Source organism: Parasteatoda tepidariorum, chromosome 8, assembly GCF_982258835.1.
Source record: "Parasteatoda tepidariorum strain Cologne lab strain chromosome 8, Ptep-v5.0, whole genome shotgun sequence".
In the NCBI taxonomy this organism is placed as follows: Eukaryota; Metazoa; Arthropoda; class Arachnida; order Araneae; family Theridiidae; genus Parasteatoda; species Parasteatoda tepidariorum.
In genome coordinates, this window is record NC_141762.1 from 41,370,000 (window position 1) to 41,394,326 (window position 24,327).

At 26.0% G+C, this 24,327-nt stretch overlaps 1 protein-coding gene across 2 annotated transcripts; it reads right to left on the reverse strand.

The window, feature by feature from the left end:
* Nucleotides 1–1,691: 1,691 nt before the first annotated feature.
* Ntan1 (N-terminal amidohydrolase 1) lies at nucleotides 1,692–24,269 on the reverse strand. 2 transcript variants are annotated; one of them, XM_016075248.4, is made up of 11 exons: nucleotides 23,586–24,269; nucleotides 20,333–20,417; nucleotides 20,157–20,259; nucleotides 18,732–18,797; nucleotides 10,998–11,106; nucleotides 9,907–9,980; nucleotides 9,771–9,824; nucleotides 8,923–8,976; nucleotides 8,035–8,135; nucleotides 7,697–7,810; nucleotides 1,692–6,082 (listed from the first exon to the last, which is right to left on the reverse strand). In XM_016075248.4, exons 2-11 carry the CDS (start codon nucleotides 20,414–20,416, stop codon nucleotides 5,912–5,914), a joined length of 930 nt encoding a protein of 309 aa, XP_015930734.2. In that variant the 5' UTR covers nucleotide 20,417; nucleotides 23,586–24,269; the 3' UTR covers nucleotides 1,692–5,911. The 2 variants fall into 2 exon arrangements, with proteins under 2 accessions (XP_015930734.2, XP_015930743.2); XM_016075257.4 differs by having other exon boundaries at nucleotides 4,618–6,082; nucleotides 23,606–23,746.
* Between the last annotated feature and the right edge of the window lie 58 nt (nucleotides 24,270–24,327).

A 24,327-nucleotide genomic window follows, 5' to 3' on the forward strand; every position in this document is an offset into this window, starting at 1 on the left:
ATCGGGAAAATATTTATCAAAGATATCAGGAAAACTATAAACCCTATATTATACAATAAAATTTTTTCTGTCGGCTGAAAATTTTTCATATCCATTTCTATTCTTTTTCACGACTTTTTTTGTAATTAAAATATATCTTTTAAATTTCGTTATGTTAGCTAATTTCTTTAATCTACTTCCAAATCCTACTCCTTTCAATCTACTACTTTTTAGAAGACAAAAATTCGGCCCTAGCTTCGCCTTTTTGGGGTTAGAATCAAATTTCTGCAAGGTTAGCATAATGCAGATTTGAGTTCATTTTATCCTTCAGAACAAGCTTGCTTGATGCAGCTTTTTTTATTTTCGTCATTTATATCCTTCAGTTTTTTTTTTTTAATTTTATGCCATAATTTTCATAATTACAAATTTTCTGTTCACACAACGGTGTAATAGCTTTTTATTCATTTACTTTTTTTTTTTACCAAATTTGGTTTCATTCCAACTGACAGATGAAGTTATTTTAATGACAACTAGTTTCAGTTTTAAATCATTTTTTATGACAATAAGCATGACAAGAAAAAGTTTACTCAAAAAATATTTATTTTTATAACCAAGATATAAAATCTGTAGGCATGATGGTTATACAAGAACAAAAACATAGTTACAAAACTTTTAGAACATAAATGTCCTTGAAAAAAAAAATCAACTTTAAAAGTGTACTAATCAACAAGTGATTTCTTGATCAAAGAAAAAAGTTATCAATGAAAATGTACAGAGATTCACAGTCAGATAGAAGAAATGTTTTATCATTGCACAATGAGCAGTTAACTATTTGAATCAAGTAAAAAGATTTATGTATACAGAATATAATTTAGTAATAATTCGACTTACATTAAGATTAATAAGCTAAAATAAATATTTTTTTTTGTTTTAAGTTTAAAAAAAAGTAATATATAAACACAGTAAGATTTTAAAACTTCAAGATTAATTACTTGTAAACTTTTTTTTATAAAACCAATTAAGTACATTTAAATTAAATAAAAAAAGGAAATAATTTAAAAATGCATAAAATACAAATACATTCTTAAATGTATACATTTGAAATTGCTTAATAAAATGACAAACACAACCGTGCCAGTCAACACATACAAGGAAAAAAAAATGCAGAGAAACAGATTAGAGATATTTACAAAATGGTATCACAAATTCATCTTATTTACCCACCTTAAAATAGAGAAGCATCTTTATTTAACAGCTATATAAAAATACACCACTCCTTCAAACTATTTAATTTTGGAGACATTTTAAAGCGTGAATATAAAAAGGAGAAGAAAGAAAATTAAATTATTGTCTTTAAAAGTATAAAAATAAAGTGCTAAATTTACCACTCAAAAATACTCATTAATAAAGTCATGTTTTATGTAACATATTTTCCAGGTGTATAAGTTGTTTTATGTACTTATTCTTGATAGTAAACAAGGGTCGATTGGCAATAGAGTATAAAAGGATGATGCTCAGGTGGGTCAGTGATTAAATAAGGTTGAGACATTAAAACATTTTTGTATTGGAAGTCTGCTGAATTTTAGTTGAATTTTTATATTTAAATCTGAGAAAGAATACACTCTTTAAAAAAAATTGAATTTAAATGGTCAAATGCAAATTTATTGGTTACAACACAAAATATAGAACCTTATTTTTCTTTTTTAAAAAAGTTTTAAAGTAAGTTTTTGAATGGAAAGAAACTAAAATTAATTTTTGATGAAATAAAATATTTTTAACTTATTTAGCACTCTTCAAACCTGATAGTGAGATACAGGAAGTACAAGAACTTATTTGTGATTCAATTTAATATGTTGCAATTTAGCAGCAGATGGGGTGCCCATCAAAGTACCCAGATGATTGCAACGGTGTGGAATCTCCTGGTATTTTATTCATAAAGATGTACATAACTGAATAGAAGATAGAGCTTATGGCCCAAAGTATAAGCAGAACACACAACCCACAAGTGAGATATAGGTAAAGTTAAATATACAATATCTTCCAAAGAAAAAAACCCCAATGCATTTGCTCCTAAAATAAAGGATACAAATAAAAAAAGATTGACCACATAATTAAGGAGGGTTAGACAAGATTTTGAATTGCTGGTGGATAAGCAGAAATGTAGTGAAATAAAGGTAAAAAAACAAAGATTGGAAAAGGGTGCTTTAGCTGGGTTGCACAAAACTAACACTGTGAAAACCCAATATATAGAAATATGAATATAGTTCAATTAAATAGTTCAACATAAATATCATGAATTGTAACTCTGCAGCCGCAAACGGTACAGGCCTTATGAGAAAATTATTTTGCAGTGTAGCAAAAATCAGATATTTAAAAAAAAAAATAAACACTCAAAATTCATAAAAATTTTTGAAATTACACAAGTTTATTAAACGTGAGAGAATTTTTTTGGTAAACGTGAATGTGACATTGATGAGTAAGAGATCAATCCAACTTAATATAGCGAATTGAAATGAAAACAAATGGGTTTAGCAAAATATAGCTTTGTTAAACCAGACTAAAGGGAACGTATTTTATGCACATCTTGTGAATTGAACTGATGAAGATCACCTTAGATAAAGAATGATGAAATAAGTATTTGGAAAGATTAAAAGCATCTTACATCGAGATTCATATACTCAGCATAAAACAAACTAAAAAGACTAATAACTGAAGGATCAACGTCAATATGGAAATTTTCAGCAGCATCTTTTAGGTATATTATTTAGTTACAATTATTTTAGATGGCCAGATGTTCTGTAATGCAAGGTATGTAAATTATATCACTCAATTTTATTAAGGGGTTGAAAAAGTCAACTTAGACACTTGAAAATATGATACTTAATTTTCAAAGGAAATGAAAAAAATTACGAAGTCTTATAATTTTGCTGTATACAGTCAAACTTTGGTATCAGATTTTTTGGATATTTCAAACGGGAAAAAAATACTTCCATGACTTTTGTATCAACTCAGTGTTCGACAAATTGTCCTCCATTTTCAAAATATATAATTCCAGGCACTGAATATATTTATTATTGAAGTTAAAAAACAATTTATCAAAGTACTGGGAAGAGGTTTGAAAAAGAGATCTTAAAAGAGCTCAGCAGAACAAGTAAACTATGTCAGAGGATATATTTAAAACTGTTGACCTATGAGTAATAGATAAAATATGGCTTATAAACAATTAAGTCCTTTTTTTTCCAACTAAAATTTTACATCAGAACGATGTTTACTTAAAAAATTAAACAAGAGTTTTGAAAAAATTGTTTTTTCTTTATTTTATTGTTGATAATATTTAATTTTGATAATTTGAACTTTCTAGTTTCTCTTGGAGAGTTCAAGATATCAAGGTTCAATTGTATTTATCTAAATTTTTAAATAGTAATAACACCATTTTTCTTAAAAAAATCATTAAAGGGAAAAAAAAAAACATCAATAAGCAAAAAAAATTCATAAAAGCACAACAGATTATTAAAAATAAATGGTATATGACAAATGTCAGAAACAGGGAAAATTTTGATAAGGGGATAAGAAGAATCCATCTATTGTAAATGCATTCAAAATTTTTTACAATATGCCTTAAAAACCAATATTCAATAAAATAATGACTTTACAACTAAACAAATAGAAAGAGTAATTAATATCGCCGTTCATGATCAACTATAACACCTCCAGCTATATATATATATAAGCTATGAATTTGTCGGCAATATACAGTGAATAAAAACAGCTAATATCTATTTAAAACTTACACCTCAGAATAAAAGACCTTCAACAAGTTTTGATCAATCGATAATACAGAATGCAACACTTTTGAAGCTATGATAACAGATCAGGTATAACATGAATGTAAAATAAAAACAAATTTAAATATACATAAATAAGCTAACAAAATACATTAAAGTCTGACATTAATTACATAAATGTATCACTCGAAATGACACTATATTTATGGCACACAAAATGTAAAGCACTTCACAGTACCCAGCACAAAATTTCAGTTATTTTAGTATATACCTACACAAGACCGACATAAAATTTTAAACTTTAACAGCTTGAAGTTGTTCAATTTCATATAACATTAAAATATAGCATTCATAACAATTGCAACTGATGGTTTCTTTTTCCAATTTATTTGCACAATGTAAGATTTATTTTAAAATGACATTTAAGCAAATTCAACTTCTTCATTTTTTAAATAATGTGTTTAAAAATATATTTGGCATTTATACAAATACGCATGCCCCCTTTTTTCCAAACAATATTAGGTAAATAATGCATAAAAAATATTTTACGCATATTTTTTACAAAGTAAAAGCAGTAAAACAAAATAAATAGGCAGGATTGTGATTCTGATCTCTTCTCTTTTGTAATCAAGTAACTATAACACTGAATAGTCTAACTTCTTCATACCGAGCTTGGTCAATCAACAACCCACTATTAAAAATTTTGCAGTACTCAGCATTATTCTTGAAGTTAATGTTTATTCTTTTTTAAAATAAATAAAATATTAGACAAAGAGAAATAGTAAAAAAAACTTGGAAAAAGTAAGTGGAAAACAAATATATCTACAAGAGGTAGACAATTTATAATCAATGTATTAATCCAGATAAAAGCAAAAACTATTATATTCATAACTGCCATTTTTTCACTGATGCATAAAATGAGGGAACAATTCAAGAGCATTGACTACTCAAAAGACAATTCTCAATTGCTTAAAATATGCTTTTGAATTTTTTTTTTGCTTTAATTCAATTAGCAATTGCAATTCAAGTTACATTTTTTTGAATTTTAATAATTTAAAATGATGGTTTTAAAAAGAATGGTACACACAATTATTTAATTATTACAAACATTTAAAACTGAGTTAATTTAACATAAAAAAAATTTAATCACACATATCTCAACAAGTTTTTCCTCCAAGACCTATATCATGTAATTTTTTTTGAGATCTAAATGTTAAAAAAAATACACACAATTAACACTTTTCAACTGTATTTAAAAACAGTTGTGTCTAATACGTAAATTATAGGAAAAAATAATTACCCTTGAATTAGAAAGTTATAATTTTTTATAGGAAACTAACTTTCTTTTTTACATAACATTATTCTTAAGATTCTAGAGACTTTGAAATAGTTATTATAATAACATCATTTGATCCATAACAAGACAAAATAACCAAGATGATTTTCTATGTTGTTCAAATTATTTTCACGCAATATTATGAAATAACATTTTACGATGACAGTAAAAAAATGGTGCATTAAAATTTTTTAGTTTAATAAATGTTTTTAAGAAGGAGATATTACACACCACAATCATTCACTAAACCATATTACAAACAAAAAATAAATTTTTTTTTTTTCCTAAAGGAGAAAATTGATTGTTTAAAAAAATAAATAAGGAATGAAATAAATATCCAAAGCTGTTAACTATTTAAAATTTTCTAGTTAAAAAACTAAAATTTTAGTTTTAAAAAATCTTAAAAATCACAATAAACCATCAAATGTTTTTCAATATTTTTCATTTCAATTTCCAAGAGAAAAAAAAATAGATAATCAAAACTTGGAGGTGAACAAAAGTAAATCAAGCAATGTTCAAAAATATCAATTCCTTGAAGAAAGAAATTGATTTACTGGCCAAAATTAATAGCTTTGATTAATGTGAAATGATATAATCAATAAACAATGGTACTCATTTCAATTTGCAAGTTGGTAAAAGTTTTAGCATATCATATATAAGTCACAAAAATGTGTTTAACTATACATTGAGTTTATTATACATTAGTCCTTTTATGTTTGGCTAGCTGCAATAATTTTAAGATTAAAAACAGTATTCAAGCTCTTTTTTATAATTTAAAATCAAGTAGTATGAATACAAAAGAAATTACTACTCAATAACAAACTCTTATCCAATTTCCAGATTCATCTTTTTGATAAAAATGTGGACGATTATCAGGAAAAACAGTGATACCAGGAAAAGGATTCTGTTGAATATACTTTAAGGTGGCCCGTACTTGAGGCACGAAACTGGGAGGTTCTACTTCTGGAGACGTAGACAAGTGCTAAAAAATATAATTATAAGCATCTTGTTAATTTGATCGTTGATCTACACTAATTATGATAGATATAAACAATGATAAATAATGCTTTCAAATAAATATTTATAAACCAATAAATATTTGCAAATTTTAATGCTAACTTAAGGTACAACAGAATAAGAACTTTTTAACACAATGACATAGGTAAAAATCACATTATAAATTCTTAGTTATTTTCAGTTACTATTACATTTATGGTAATTGAGAAATTATAAAATCATAGACTAACTTTGTGAAAAAAATTAAATTTAGCTTTGTTTTATTTATATGCCACTTGCAAAAGACAGCATGTTCAGTAAACTCACAGATTGATGAGTTCATATTGATACTGCTGACTTGAGCACCATCAATTTGACTTGCCATTCTGCAGCCCACCCCCACTGATTAACCTCACACAATGGAATAAAATTAAAAACTTCATTTAAAGTGTAAAATAAAAGGGAAGAAATTGTACTGACTAACAGTGCAACTATTATACAGTCATACTTTTATGTTTGGCAGCATTGTCTCATACTAACTCAGCTGGGACTTTCAGGTGCTTTTAAAGAGTGGATTGAAAAAAGTAGCACTACACATTTAGTTTGAATAAAGCGACTGTTATGTAATTATAACAGTTTAAAAAACTTTAAAATATGCTGATTTTAAAGTTATAATTATAACTGTTGATGGAATATGTTTATTTACAAAGGATGTACAGCATATGGTTTGTGAACAAGGTTTTATTAATGAGTTAAAACTGTTCCTTTATTATAACCCATTTTGCACAAACACAATTAAAGCTTTTTGATTTTTTTTTTGCATTATGTAGCTAATCTTATAAAGATGCCAAATACATAAAAATCTCAATTTTTGTCGCTTAAAGTGATTTTTTAATTGTACAGCAGTATACACGCAATCAATATCACAGCCAATGTTGCTGTGTGCCAGTTTACTGCTAACAGGCAAGTCTCTAAGAAAATTATCTAAAAGTATGGTTTTACCAATTACAAATATATAAAAATCTTAATTTTGTATTTTTTTGTCGCTAATAGTGATTTTTCAATTGCACGGCAGTATATACACAATCAATATTACAGGCAATATCGTTGTTTGCCAGTTTACTAATAACAGACAAGTCTTTAAGAAAATTATCAACTGAAAGTTTGGTTATACCAATTACAAAAATGATAAACAAATTGAGTTATAGCATATCAATCACCTGAAATTACCAAAATAAAATAAAAAGTGAAGCACTTATTCTCCACATTCAGGAGAATTTCATCAAAATTTTACAAATCCCCAATCTAATGATTCTTAAAATTTTTTTTTAGCAAGTAGAATTGTGCTTAACATTGATGAAATTTATTTTTATCACATCATTACAACCAACATACTATTAGTTTGGCTAATCTAAATTAGAATTTAGTTTAGAAACAGGTTAGAAAAATTCAAATTGATTATACAAAAGGAAGTAGATTATAAAATATGCACTCCTTTTGAGGTAGTTGAAATTTTGGGGTTATAATGCATATACTATATATAATGCAAGAGAGATAAAGAAATTTTTTTTATTTTATATTATAATAATTTTATACAAACCCTTAATATAAAATCATCACTCTGTGCAAGCCACAAGTCAACACCTCTTAAAGGTTCATAATTGTAAGGTCCAATTCTCAACATGCCCAAATGGCAGTCATATATATCAAGCATCTAAAATACATGAATTATTTTTACAAAATACATTTTAATAAATCCAAAATAAAATTCTAAACTTTTAAATATACAGTGTAACAATTAGTGAAATCAAAGAACCTAGAATGCACTTTTTTTTAAAAATAAAGCTTATTACAGTCATATATCTAGAGCATAAACACTATTTTACAAATGCATAGTAATGGTATAAAAACAAAATGCAGCAAAAACTTTTCACATACATCATAACACCCTGTAAAATATCTGGCAGAACGAAGAGCTAAATCTGGACCTTTATCAGGAAATGTTGCAGGGAATATTTCACCACTTTTCGTATTTAAACCTATAGTATTAAAATAAATTATAATACAAATACTATATAAAACATAGATTTTATATCTCTACAGTTTTGAGACTTGTTATATGTTTTGCTTAAAATATACTTTTATATGCATTTTAAAGAAAAAAAGCCAGTTCATATCCTCATTTAAAATATTTATGGAAAAGAGATTAAGCTATTTTGTTTTAGGATAATAAGATCAGCAGTGCTATAATGAGTAAAATAGGAATTTTTAACACTATTTTAATTCCCATTTAATAAAATTGCAAATAAATCAAAAGACAGCAAAAAAAATTAGATTTTTTTTAAATATTACAACACATTGATTAAAAGAATATACAATCAACACTCATTATAAGAAACCCAGTTGTTCAAACAGAAATGGGCATTAAAATGTAAGATTGCTATATTGTGAGAGCAAAAAAGAAAAAGAATATAGTCATTTAATAACAGTCAATAAATATTGGGCTAATTTTGACAAAATGCAGCTATATTCTAAAAAGAAGCACAAAAAAACAAAAAATTATAAAAAAAAACAAACATTAATGTAAATATAGATATGCAAGTATAATTTATATTACAAAAAATAAGTTATGAACCGCTAAGTACAGAAGGTGGGAATATGAACTGTTTATAATTAAAAGGCATTGAAGTGGATAAACATTTTACAAAGAGAATAAAACTGTCAAACATGAAAAGTATGAGTGACAAGATAATAGATGTACCAAGATAAGAAATGATAGAAAGTGTTATCTATATATAGTAACTGATATTTAAAATCATGTCTTACCTATTCCATAAATCACAGGCCAGTTAATATTTCCACGTAAAGAATTATTAAGTTCTGAAAAGAAAGAAATTTTAAAATTAAATATTTATACATTAATCTAAACATTAACAAATACACAACCTTAACGAATACATAACATAACATTTATAAATTAAACATTACATAAACAGTTGCATTTTTTCTACTATTTCAGATTTAAATCACTTTATCATTGGTTTCAGCCCCTTATTTGTGGTTAGGTTTAACTTGTAATTAAAGGAAAAAACCTAGAACATCTCCAAGTCATCTATTTAAAATAACTTTTTATCACGTAACTCCCGCCTAAGTATTTGTAAGCAATCAGTTGATGGATGAAACCAACTGAAGAATTGTTTCACTTATAGAAAGGCAAAAAATTGGTGATGTAACAATTTTTATACAAAGATTTAACTGATTTTAGATATTTTAGACCAACAGTCAGATTTAAAGCCAATAAAATATATTCAACGTTAAATCCTTATCTAACTTTACCATATTCAATCAATATCCTTTTACATTGCAAGTTGTTAGGCAACCGTCACTTTAATTGTGATAAAAAATCTAAACTAAAATCCAGTTAATAGTAACATTAAAAAAAAAAAAAAAAAAAAAAAAAACGAAATAAATTCAAAATAACTGCTAAAGATATCTTTTGAGAAGTCTAACTTCAGATATCTATATTGAAGTTAAACTGAAACTTTTAAACTTTTCCCATTATTATTCTCATATTCAACAAGCTAGAAACTGCTTAGGTACAATTGTTACAGAGCTGGTACATACATTACAACATTTTTTGCTACAGGGAGCATACTTTTAAGAAAGGAACTTACCACAAATACAAGCTGTGACAAGGTGAATATTTACTGGTTGTTTGTGAAAGGCATCTAATAATAATAATAATTAAAATTAGTATTTTTTTAAAAATATAGAAGCATCTGTTCTAGGTAGATTTAAAATAAAACTTACATAATAATTGAACAGCAAGTTCTTCAGAGTAATGCCTCGGATCTAAGAAACCACCAATCATATGAAGTTCCAGTCTAAAAAAACACAAATAAGCATTTTGATTAGAACTTTTAACAAAGAGGGATAGAGAAACCTAAGTTTAGGTCTTACAATTTCATAGAATTTTATGCTACAGACACGACTATCACATATCGTTTTCCTCGCAGCACAATAAGCATAATTTGTTTTTAGATTACAACAGAATTACAAAAGAAATTTAAGGAGGTCCATGTCACAAATTTTTGTCATAATTGTATTGTTATAAATTGGAATTGATAGCTAAATTGCACAATGCAGAAAAGGTAAGTATTTAAAATCAATGAATATTTCAGTTTTCCAAGATCAAATAACTGTTTCCATCTTATTTAGGTTCAACATATATAGTTTGATAGCTGATAAAATTTTTAAAGCAGATTTGACAAAGTTAAGTTTTCGAGTAATAAAGACTCTTAACAACTGAGGAAATTTAAAATCAGGTAAATAATTTATACAAATATTTAGTAACTGATTATCAGGTCAATATTATTTAGTGGAATACATACAGGACTACAAGTCAGGATTGTTAAGGCACAGAAAAAAATTTAAATTAGAAATTTATTTTTACTATCCTTAATATTAAATGCTTACACAGAATTTTAGATGGATTGATGTACAAGTAAATCCTAACCAATTAAAATAATTATCTGTCTTAAGAAACATTAGATTACATGTTCAACTTTATCAGTTTTTCTGTATAATGTAATAGCAAGAGAAATATTGAATTTTTTTTTTATGTAGGATAGCATGCAGGTAAAAGATGGTTTGATATTCTCAGTATTATTAGAGGGTTAAAAATGGCTATTTTTCAAGTTAAGAATTAAATGCGTTAAAGGTGAATGTACAAGAGAAATTCCATCATCTAATGTCTGAGAACTTCAATAAATGATTTTAAAATATCAATTGTAATTATTAAAAATATAATTACAGATATAACATTTTAAATGCTTTCAGAGGACATGAAACATACACCAGTGAAATTTCCTAATAAGTATCAAAACGTAAATAAGCTGTACCTTCCTTCTAATACATTCATTGAAAGGTCTTGTGCATGTCTGACAATATTTATAACACCTTGTTCCAGACCAGATCCATCAAAGTGAGCAAGACAAGAGATACCAGAGCCTTAAAAAGCATAAAAAATAAATAAAATTAATAAAAAACTGAATTCTGATACTTTAAGTACAAAGTCTATTGAATGTAGAAATATCATTTGTCAGGGTTCCCACTCTTTTATCAAAGCAAAAATTAAGCACTTTTAAGGACTTTTATCAAAAAAATTAAGGACTTTTTTTTCTAGAAATTAAGGATCTTAAAAATGGCATAATGATTATTTATCATCAAATAAAACCTCATAGATTAATAATAATAGATTTAAAAAATGGAATAGCTTTTCTTCAACTCAATAATCCTTTAAAAAATTAAAAAAAAAAAAAAAACTAAATAAAGAAATGTTTAATACAAATAATCTGTATTTAATTAAAATTAAATTGCATTTAATCACCTCACGTAAGCTTTTAAGAATATAAAGAAAAAAAGAAAAACTCAAAGAATGCAGATTAAACAGATTTTCTATTTTAAAAATAGAAAAAAACTGTGTAAACAGATAGAAATATATAAACTAAGATGGTAAATTCATTAAATTAATAAAAATATTATTTTGAGTGACTAATACTAAACCAAGACAAAAAGAAACTAACAAATATAAGTTTATTGAGGTTAAGACAATTATTTGAAACTAAGTAAAGCCTAATTATAATAAGCTAAAGATTTATTAAAATCACAAAATATAAAAAATTTAATGATTAAAATCAGAATGTATATTTAGTACCTAACAATCAGGAAATAAGAAAGAAATAAACTATAGTCTGTTCAACGAGAACTGATAGCGAAAGTAAACAAAGCGGCGTGCTATTTGGCGCAATACAGCTGTCTACTTGGCGCCGGAATGATGACAAATAGCGCCTATCAGACAAGCAAAAACCCTTATTTTTAGAGGGTTGTTTGTTTCGCCGTGGTGTCTTTTTGTAAGTGTTTCATGAGTAATATGGAAAATAAAGCGATGGATTTAAGTCCTCCTTAAAAACGACAGAAGAAATCTTACATAAGTAAAGCTGAGAAAGAAATAATATTGAACATTTACAAAACGGAAGTGCATTCAAAATAAATATCAATTCAAACGAGGAGGATTCATTTTTACTTTTTAATGATATAATTATTCCTTATTATCCATGATTAATTGATCCTTAATACAGTAATTCTTAAAATTTTGTTCTTTTCTGAGTAGTTTAATATAATTATTTTCGTTATCGGTACAGTTGTTAATTAAGTACAGAAATTCAAATGCTACGTAAAATTAAATAATTTTGACACTTGATTCTATTTTTTCAAAAACCTATTGAATTCAAGGTTTACAAACTGCTTTTTTTTATAGGTTAAGTGGGTATATTTTTCTTAACAAAAGATTTTGTGAGACATATAAAAAAGTTCCAAGTTTCTTTTAGTGTAATTATTTTCGTAATACTTCCCTTAGAAAAATAAAGATAATTAACAATTTAAAAATACAAATAAATGCAGTTCCTTCTAATATATTTTTAAATCAATCGGTGAAACATAAAACTATTTTAAATATTATTTAACTTCTAATAAATTTTTAAAAAAATTTTAATTATGAAAATAAAAGAGTTTTTTTTAACATAACTTTCAATTCTATACGACTTTTACGATGGAATTATAAAAGTTATGTTTTTCATAGATATTTATACAAAATATATTAAAACTAATTTAATCAAAACTTAAAGAAATATAAATATATATTAAAACTATTCTTAAAATAAAATTATGTGTTTACTGAAACACTTAGAAACGTATTTTCATGAAAATATTTTAATTCTGCACTTTCTTATTTAATTTTAAGGTATCAAAAACCAAATATCGTTTTCGTTTTTCTATAAAAGCGAAAGCTCTGTCGATTCAAATGAAATCGCCCATTGAGCGAAGAAACCGTCGTTAAAGTGGCAAACGTTGGCGATCAAACAGCAACCCTTTTGTTTACTTTCACTCTCAGTTCTCGTTGAACGGACTATACAAGGAAAACTTATTAATTAAAATTAAGAACTGAGAAACAGAAATGATAGTTAAAATAACTGCTAACATAAATATTGAAACACAGGACAAGGCAGGATGTAATGATTAATTGAAATAAAAATGAAAAAATTCCATATCTAACAACTGAAAATGAAATGAATAATTCATTAAGTACAATATTTATTGTGAATGAAGGGAAAAAAACAACAAAATGTAGTGGAATCAGAAACATCATTTATAAAAGGAGATAAAAATCTTGATGAAATAGTCTGCTTTTAGTTATAAAAAATTTTATGCTTGCACTGATAAGCAATACTGCACCTCTAAGGAATTAGAATTTATTCAATTAAAAAGTATTGTGTCTTGTATAGATATTAAAGAAACTAAAATAATCGACGATACAAAAATTTTCTTCGTAATAATTAAAGTATTGTCTGAAATTATAAAAAATAATTTGTCAAATAAATGTAATGAAAGGTAATGAAAATTGGATGCAAATATGGGTTATATATATTACTATTATTATAAAATAGGGAATAATGAATAGTGATTTGGTCGAATAGTCAAATATCCGGCCAAATAAATCGGCCGTGTACCCAATGATCAAACAACATTTTAAAAAAAATCCTCAAGAATTATTATTCTTTATGTAAAAATAGGCCTGGGAGTTGTAATAAATTTTACATCGTGATAGATCGTCAGTCAGACATTGCGATGTATCGCGATTTAACATGTTTTAAATTTATCAATCAGAAATCTTTAAATCAATCAAAAATAAATAAAAGAAATAAATCTATAACAACAGAAAATGTTAATTCTAAAAAAAAAATTGCTTCTATAACATCAATAGCACTGCTTAATTTCTTCAATTAAAATAAAAATGGATTGACTTAAGACTGTCTTAAAGTAAAAACAAACACAAGCTTTATTTTAATTTTTTTAAAATTAAAAATGACTTAGATTTTTTTAAAATAATAATAAAACTGTTACAAAATATTTTACATACATTACAAGATAATAAAAAAAAAAAGAAATGTCCACTTAAATAAAACATTTTTTAAATTATTTGTTGAAAAAAAAAATGTGCTTTTGAAACATCATTAGGCTTTTGTTACTTATTTAAAATAATAAAGTTGTATTGACTAATGGTGAAATGGTTTTAATGAAAAAATAAATGCAAGTTTTTATTTATTTATTTATTATTATTTTCCTTTTTGAAAATGAAATAGACTAAAGATTTAAATGTTTAAAAATAATACTGACTATCTAACAAATTATTAAACGAACACGTATAGAAGGAATTTTTGAAAAAAATAAAAAAAATATTCTATATTTAAGAGCACTATTGTTAAATTATTGAAAAGCGTTAGACATTGCCTAACTTTCCATTTAATTTTAAAAGATCCAGTCATTTTAACTAACAGCCAAATTAAAAAAAAAAAAAAACACAAACTCAAATAAAAGAAAAATTTCAATTTCCTCAAAAATAAAAGCAAATTAATTAAATGTAGGCTTTGCTTTAATATTTTCAAAATTAAATCGACTGAAGATTTATTGGTTTAAAAACTAATAAAAAAAACTAACTTTTCATGACAAAGTATAAATTACTTAAACGCAAAATATATAAAATATTAAATTGTATCACTTTCAAAAAAATCAATAACGAATCTTTTTTAATTCATGATTACTTTTCATTAATATATTAAGTTCAGAACGAAAATTTAAGATAACAGCGATTGCGCAACGATCACCAAGTAACAGTAGGTCTGCTGAAAATAATTGACAACGTTAAATCCAGACAGAAAAAAAAAAGTGATGAAATAATGCGCAATGGTCGCTAAGCAGAAAAAATTTCAATGAAAATAATTTACATGAAACGTTATATCCCGTCGAAATAAAACGCACAGCGATCGCAAAATAAGTCCCGCTGAAAATAATCTTCAAGAAACGTAAAATCCCAAGGTCAAAAATGGCGCATAAAGAAACTATGCATCGCATATGCTGACCCTCTCTCTTCGTTATACAATATAAATAACGAAACAAACATTTTCGTAGCTAAAAATGTAATAAACATCTTCGCAGCTAGACGAAATCAAAATAGTCTTCGTCAGCGCTGTGATAGCGTTAGCATAGGCAAAAATCCTCGCACGTTAAACCACGAGCGTCGCTTTAAATCAGATTCCTGATGCATCGCCTAAAATAAAAGTAATTATATCGAACTGCCGATATGTGCGTTAAGTCGATAATTCGCGATACATCGATTTAAAAATGTCTAAGAGTAGTGCTCGTTAAAATTGCCGCATCATAACAAAAACAGGAGTTTTTTTTTTTAAATGGGAAAGCCAAACAGAAATAATAAAAAAAAAACACTCAATTCCTATAAGAAAAATTTAACGTTGAAAATTACACTTTAAGCGTTTCCCATCGCCGGATTTTTAGAAAAAATGACGAAAAAGAAGCTCTTTAAAACATGCTATCAAAATAAATAAAAAAAACAAAACACAGTTAATCAAAAAAGCAAAAGAGAAACAGAAAATTTTCCTAAATTCTTAAAACAAAACTTGCAACGTAGAAAATCAATTTTCTTTATCACTGGTAATCTAATTATCTGTATAACTTTAAAAGAAAAAGTGGAGATAAAATCTATCAGAAACGCTGTTAAAATGCCGCGGTATAAATTTTTTTTTTTTTTTTAAAAAATAACATAAGTGAAAAAAGGAAACAAACATTTCAATCTTTTTAAAACAAAAAGTGTCGATGATAAAATGACTTCCTGATTAAAATTATACTTCGCCGAATATTCGTCATGTCCCTAATATTAAAAAATTGAGTCATTTATAAAATTCAATTTCAGAAGAAAATATGATACAATGAAAAAATCCACTTTGATTTGTGACGATCACTAGATGCTGTTAGCCATTCCTTATATTTTTCATCAAGTGTCCATAAATTATTAAAAGCACACTTTCCTGGCATTTTTAACAATTTCACATTTGAATGAAGCATCAAAGCTACCATGTGTGCTATAAGAAGAATTGAATTTCTTGAATCCTATGGATGTAGAACAGTATATCCCAAAGTGTGGTACGCGTACCCGAAGGGTTACAGGAACAGTTTAGTGGGGGTACGTGTTCTTATACGAAATATCTTACAACAAACAGAAATTTCATAAAATTTTATTTACAAAGCAAGTCATAAAAATTTACTATTACGTATTTTTCGATTGGCTATGTTTTGCAGAGTTAACTGTTAATAATTAGTAGTGTCAACAGCTAGTTGTGATTTTTAACTTTTGTGCCATTTTTTTTTATAGAAAAAAGCTTTTTTTATTAGTGGTACACAGCACTACGAAAAATTTAGAAAGGGTACGCAAAAGTAATAAGTTTGGGAAACACTGATGTAGAAGGTCTACTGTCTAAAAATAAGTCAAGACCACTACCCACCTGCAGTATCACGCTCCCTTCTCCCCACACTAAATTTTTTTCCTTCAGAACGATCCAGAAAGAAAGAATATTTTAATGAAAAAAATTAATAAAATAAAATAAACAATAAGGGCGTGTTTTTTTTCACTTGCTTGTAACCCCTACACTCACACGCATTCAAAATGTTCTACCCTCGATGCAGGGTCTCATTCTTGGCGAAAGACGTACTTTTTAATTGTGGATATTTTCCTAAGATAAAAAAATTGTTCCAACCAACTAGTGATACTAGAAATTAAGGACTTTTAAGAACAATCAAAATTAAGTACTTTTAAGGGCCCTTAATTTTTAAAATAAAAGCTAAGCAGTTTTTAAGGACTTTTAAGGACCGTGGGAACCCTGATTTGCTTTAAAATCATTAAATATTAAAACATAAAAAAATCTTTTAGAATCTTACTTGTTAATACCCCCCTCCCCATTATTTACAACAGCTTTTATCTCTATAATACTAACCATCCTCAGTTACCTGCTGGGACTGATTTTAGAATTTTTATAACTTCAAAAATCTCACTACTTCACACAAAACCACTTTCGGCAAACAATTAGCACATCTTACATTAGAGGAAAAAACAATTTACCTTCTAGTTATTGAAGGAATAAATAAAAATGGGAAAGAGAAGGATTAAAGAGCTAACTGCACAGTTAAAAATTTCAAAAAATAAATCTAATCCTCAAAACTAAATTACATTTTTTGTAAAAATTTTATTAAATTCTGAGCAATTAAAATATTTTCAAACATGGGGCCACATTTTCTTTTTAAATCTAAGATATCTAGATTTTTCTAAAGTGGAAACATATTAATATAAAAAATATTTAACAATAGTTAAATATTAATTTTCAAGCTGTCACAGATAACATTTTTAAATAATTAAATGATAAAAAAATTAAATAAACATTTCAATACAATTTTTTTCATACATATTTATGAAAAAATTCAGTTTAAGAAATAATCCTAAGAATAGAAATTTCAATTTCAAATTTTTTTTTTCTCCATTATAATCACTTCTTTTTTTTCTTTCTCATTAATATTTTGGAAAAGAAAACTATTACAGTAATAACGTTTTATGTGTGTGTAATTTCTAAATATGTATTAGTTTAAAAAAAAAACAAAACAGAATGTGCAGTAAACTAAAAACAATTGTACATAATTTATATAAGCAGATACCTGAAGCAATCACTGAAAAGCACCATAAGCAATCACTGAAAAACAATCTCACTCAAAAATAAGTTTATACTTTGAGCAGGTTGAAATTCGCTATCATAAAGACTATTATGTTTTTATATATGTGTTATAATTATAATTCAGAAAGTTTAATGGAGTGAGTTTTGCTACCACTTTGAAAATGAAAATTCGAAAAACCAAAAGACTTAGGTAGCTATGTAGGTGTATTGATTTATTTAGAAAAATAAGGACAACATAAATCTATTTTAAATACAAATTATTTTAATACATTACAGAGATTAAAAATCCCTATGCAGGTAAAACAACATGAAAATATTTCTTTTTAAAAAGTAAATAGAAACAATTTTGGCATTACATTAAATTTTATTTGTTGCTTATCATTAAAAAATTGTATTTCTAATTTCTTCTAGTTTTTCCTTTGAAGAAATAAGTTTCGTATAATAAAATGGAACTAAACTTTTTAACTTTAATCTTAATAGGTAATGTAGGAAAAGCACATTGTTGTTTGTCAGCTTACATTATTATATTAACTTTGAATACCTGAAGAATTTCTTCTTCATTAACAAAATTTTTTTTAAAAATTCATTTTAGTCATACTATGCACAAATTTTTGTTTTTACATGTAGTTCTCTGAAATTAAAAATGAAACTAGTAATAGAATTTGCATTTCAAATCCCCAGAACTATTAGATTTATTTTTTTGAAAAAAATAAAACTGAAATGTTATGAAAATATAGAATTTTTATATCTGACCAATTTTTATACAAAAGACTTAAGTTTGATGATTTTACCAAAGAACTTTTAACTGAGAATCTTAACATCAAATCATAAGTTGTCTTTCTGAAAACTGTACACTTTAGACAGTCGCGTAAAATAATTATACAGCAAACATAAAATAATTGAATTAATAATAAAATTATGAAATTAAATTTCCTTTATTTATATATACATATAAAAAAAAAACTGAAACATTGGGGAAGAAAAGAAAAGCTAAAAATATACCAGTATGCTTCAAAACCACCATGCTGCATGTTGTTGTATCATCTGTACCAACTACAGTAATATTTTCTGTAAATAAAGTAAAATTAAGATTTAATAAAAGCATTAAAAAATCCAACAAAGAATTTTTAAACATGTGTTATTTAACTTCAATTTACAAATGGGTAAACAATCCTCCATAGCAAGTTCCTTATAACAAACCCAGTTGGTTAAACATGAAGGCCTCACCACAACAATCCTGCCTTCGTCAGCAGCAATGTAAATTTTTTTTGGAGTTGGGATTGCTATGCTATATTTTCATTTCTTAATGAATTGTAAAATTATTCAATTCGAAGATTTTATTGCATTAACATAGATTTACTTTTAGAGCCTATTGGGAAAAAATTTCAACTTCATTTTGCTCAAAACTATCATTGTAACTTAATTTTGTTTGTATGATTCCTATTGAACTTTTGGTTACCATAAAGTAAATTAAATTTTTCAAACAGATTGTTTAGTAATATTTGATTAAGTTAATTCCCAATAAAAAGTTTGTATTCATTATTTTAACTGCCTATTTTTCTGGAAAAAGAGATTATAAAAACAAATTTTTTTTTACCATTTAATAATTACAAAACTGTTTAGTAACATATAGTTTTCTCAATATATTTTTCATAAAAATGTTACATTTAGAGGTTTGCTTTATAATGAAAGAATGGCATTAGTTTCAAAGCTTTATTAATTAATTTGTAATAATAAATAAAAATCATATAAAAAAATAGAGAAAATAAGAGGAAAAATGGCTTTTAAGATGTCATACACCAAATGTCAGATATCATGTTAATGGAGAGTAACATCTCTCTTGAACATGCACAGACTTAGAAAATATAAAAAAACTTTCTGCAAACACAAAATATCAATTAAGAAACTTCCTGCAAGTAATTATGACGAACTCTTGAATATCATAATATTTGTTAGCATTTATTCGAAATTTGTTTGAAAATTGCCGATTTTTTGAAAAATGGTTTCATTTTTTTAAAAAAACTCTACATTGATTATCATACATACCAGTATACCTGAAAGTCATGCAATGATGTCATTGCGAGAAAAAAGCAAAACAGAGAAAGAAAATCCTCACATCAATCTCTGCAAGAGTGATATCTGGGTTATGATTGGGAAATATTGCAATTTTTTTTAAAAATGAGTAATACTAAAAAAGTCTTTACTTTGAAAAAAATTTACTGCAGGGTAAAATAGGGCAATTTCTCCCGTTTTTTGTTAATAAAAATATTTTTGCAATGTAAAGAAATGGTGACTGAATAAAATAAGGAAATCTTGAGTTTTTCTTTATAATAAGTGATACAAATTTCTTTTATCCACGAATGGCGTTTGTGTACATTATAGGTGAAATCATTTCTTAAAATTTAAATGCAAAATTACCAAACTTACTATCATGAGATGATGTGACTGCATATTCTCTTTGATGAACATATAACAAGCCGACAGGTCCAATAACTTTAGGAACTTGAGCAATAAGTGCTGCAGCAACATCCTAAAATAAATTATTAATTAAAAACTAATCAAAAATAATCTTGCTTATATTTATCTATAATTATAGTATTTACTTTCAAGTGAGGATAAGATTCGAATAAGGATCTTGTATCTGGAGGCAATTCTTCTAAAAGTATTCCATTAATTATCAAAGGCATGCTAAAAAAAAAAAAAAAAGTAAAATAAAATGAAGGAACAAAAACATGAATTTTTAAATGAAATGCAAAATGTACCTCACATATAACCACGAATGTTTTATGCAGATTTGGGAGCTATTTAATCTTATTTCTCTTATAATAATATGCATATAAATAAATATAAGACAGTAACCAGAGCCGGATTATACCTTTCGTAGGCCCTAGGCACAGAGCCGGATTATACCTTTCGTGGGCCCTAGGCATACCCGTTTTTGGGCCCTCCCCTCCTTCCCACCATCCCCTCTTTTCAAAATATATGCTAAAATTATCTTCCATATTTTTTTTGAATTTTTATTAATATGGATTTTAATTTGCAAATTTGTTTATCGAACTTTATCTGCAATACCGACATACTGCCGATATCGATAATACCATTATGATTAGTTCGATCGATAACTATGTTAAAGATAAACTAGTGAATACTTTTCCTAACGTTCATATTGCATTAAGAATATATTTGTCGAGTCTTGGATCAAATGCAGAAGGAGAAAGATCTTTCTCTAGGATAAAATTGATAACAATTATTTGCGTTCAACAATGAATCAAGATCGTTTGGTATCGCTCGCACTTATGTCTATTGAATACGATATTTTGCGTAGTTTGGAATTCGACAGCATAATACAAGATTTCGTTGAATCTAAAAATCGCAAAAAAGTAATATATTAGATCATAAGATTCTGCAAAATAATTTATTACCGAAAAATATTATATTTTTATTTGTATCTTCATAATTTTGTGCAAAATACACTTGTTGTTTTTAAAGCTAAATTATTTTTGTCAACAAATTTTTTTCTCCCAAGTTTTTCGTAGGCCCCTGAATTTCGTAGGCCCTAGGCACGTGCCTAGTGTGCCTATAGGTTAATCCGGCCATGACAGTAACCATACACAAATGAATAAACTATATTGTTAAAAACAAATTCATAGGGTCAGAAAATGGGTATAAAATCAAACTTTTTTTAATGAAGGCTGGCTCTAAATCCAAACCATTAAATTTATTTTACTAAAACTTTTGAGGCATTTTACATACATTGGATCTATATAGATTAAATATGAGGCATAACTTATCTATTTTGATCGATTGTTTTCTTAAAGTAATGCATTCAAAAGAATGTTTTGACATACCCACTTTATCCCAGAGTGTGGTAAAGTGGGTTCAGTTCTAAAATTAGTATATATTTCGTGAAAAAACATTTGCAAACATTGTTTGAGAAATAAAAATGCTCTTAAAATAAATGTATAATGATTATTTAAAAAAAAATTATAGAAAAAGAAAGTTTTTTCGTATCATCAAATTAAAGAGTTAATGCTCATAGCCATCAAAATAAGATTCCGCTTCGGATGCAATATATTTTGCTGAGCTCTACACAATTTCATCAAAGAGTAAGAAAAGTGTAATAATTTTCGGTTTACTTGAAATATAAACAAGGGTGTAAAAATTAATATCTATAGAAGTAATTTAAAGTGTTTTTATAATAACAGGCATGCATTTTTATTTAATTTAGTTACCTTAAATAAATCATTTTGTTTTCTATGAAAAACTGCCATATGAAGGCAGAAACTTAATCAAAAACTCATCTATATCGTTAAATATGATCATTAAGTTTTTTTAATTGCCTATTTTTAATATGTTGGTGATATTATTCTCCAATCAATCTTTTCTTTAAATGATAAAATTTAAAATAAATTTTGTTGTCAGTGTTAAAATTGCTATGTAGGGCTATAATCAAACAAGTAAATTAACTTTTTCACATATATAGAGCATTAGATACTTACTAAAGCTAACACAGAAATAAAAAAATATCCCTATCAAACAAAACTTAGCTAAGCCTAACTATATAGATCCACCCTCAGAAAACAATTCATAGTAAATTGAATTTTCAAATTCATACTTAAAGGTCAATCTAGATCTGTTCTTTAGATCTCTATTTACCAGTTTGAACTTAAATTAATAGTTTTTGACAGTTTTAATGATATTAGAAGAAAGTTTATCAACAGCTTAAACTAAAATACTTTTTAAGATGATCATAAAGATAGTTTGAAAACATAATTTTTTTTTATCAGTTCCTAAAAGTGAAATAAAAATGCATGTCACAATTCCAGTAAATGTATTTAAAATATTACATTATCTTGAATTAAAAGGAGAAAATAGATGTCTTTAGCATATACCCACTTTATCCCATCTGACCCTCTACAATAATATGTTAAAAAGGTTACAAAACAGTAAGTTAATACAGATCATATGCTCCAAAGATACTTTCATAATATTACCTGATTACCCCAACTAATTATGCCAAAATACTAAATGAAATTGAAGTTTATCTAGGAGCAAATGAAAGAAAATTAGATAGCATGCTGGTAAAGGTTGCATTATGTGATCTCTGAGACATTAATATAGTTCTAGGTTATCTTTCTTCAAACATGCATGCGTGTATATTTTTAATTAAAATTGCTTTATCATAAATCAAACAACTTGTTGGCATATTTTATGGGTGTGAAGGGATTAAGTTATTATGATCTGAACTAGCATAAGTTTGAAAGAAATCAAGTTCTAAGAAATTTTTTTAAAATTAGATTGAGCAAAATACACGAAAAAATAGGTATATCATAAACCTAATTGTATTATAAGACAAACGAAATGAGAAAAATAAATTAGAAATTTGTGGGAAGTTTTCTATGAATATTTGAGAATTCTTCTTCTAAATCAATAACTTTTTCATTAACTTATCTATACCAATGATTTCCAAACAAAACTTTCAGACAATAGCGATTTAATCTTTCATGAATTATAATTCCTAATTCTTTAACAGACAAAATTTGTCGTAGTAAATAATACTGCATATTTAGTGTACGGTAGTTATAATCAAGAAAGCAGTATATAGTTTCAAAACACAATTTAAAATAAATATTAATTTTGTATCGAATATATAAAATTCTGATTAATTATAAATAATATCAATAAAAATCATAAAAAGGAGTTAAAAAGTTCCAGAAAATTGAGTAAGAAATCAATAACCCCTACTACTATGAATACTCCTGTGGTCAAGAAAAATTTTGCATTTATTATACCTAATTGTTTAAAATTTAATTAAATATTAAATAAAAGTTTCAAAAGTCTTTATAAAGAGCTTACTTGTAATTGGCATGACTCACAAGATATATTCGAAAAGAAAATTCAGTACAGACACGATAGCATAAACATTACCAAAATTGTGACATTTAACTCAAGTTTAGTTTACATATCGTGCTATAGTTTACATGTCAGACATTTCGCACCTCCGCATCAAATAAACTTAAAAAACGAGTTCATGTTTCAGATTTTGAAATAAAATCTATCTTCGTAAAAAATTAAAATAAAATTTAATAAAATTGCAATAAGTTTACAAGGTGTTATTTCTCTGTAATTAATATTTATTTTCTCATTTTCTGCTGTACTAGTTGTTTCAGCAGCCTATTGCCAAATAAAAAATTATTAAGTTGAAAAAACAGAATTTTGTTTACTTTTATTCAATTTTAGAATTAGCTACATTTAATTAAATTTTTTATTTTCTAATAGTTTTTTTTAAACTTTATAAATTTGTTTATTGTGTAATAGACATATGAAACAAAAATATATTATTGAACTAAATTTAACTGTCACCATGTTTATGAATGTATTTTGTTTTGTGTTTATGTTTATAAATAATTTTCGATATCTCACAAATCTTACTATTTAAATCTCAATAATTATAGCAATTGTTTAAAAATGTCTATTGTATCAAATAACTCAACATCTAGTTAGATTCTAATAGCAAATCCAAAGTAAAAAAATTTTTTTTTTTTGCTATCGTCTGCTTGCCTGCCAATATGATTTAACTAAACTTTTACATGTAATT

What these genes read in the sequence shown, in the direction of transcription:
- Ntan1 (XM_016075248.4), bottom strand. Translation starts at nt 20,416, where the DNA reads ATGCCTTTGATAATTAATGGAATACTTTTAGAAGAATTGCCTCCAGAT. An exon ending in AATCTTATCCTCACTTGAAA is followed by an intron (nt 20,260 to 20,332) that starts GTAAATACTATA and finishes AATTTATTTTAG; the next exon opens with GATGTTGCTGCAGCACTTAT. An exon ending in ATGAATGTATTAGAAGGAAG is followed by an intron (nt 9,981 to 10,997) that starts GTACAGCTTATT and finishes GTGTTTTTTTAG; the next exon opens with ACTGGAACTTCATATGATTG.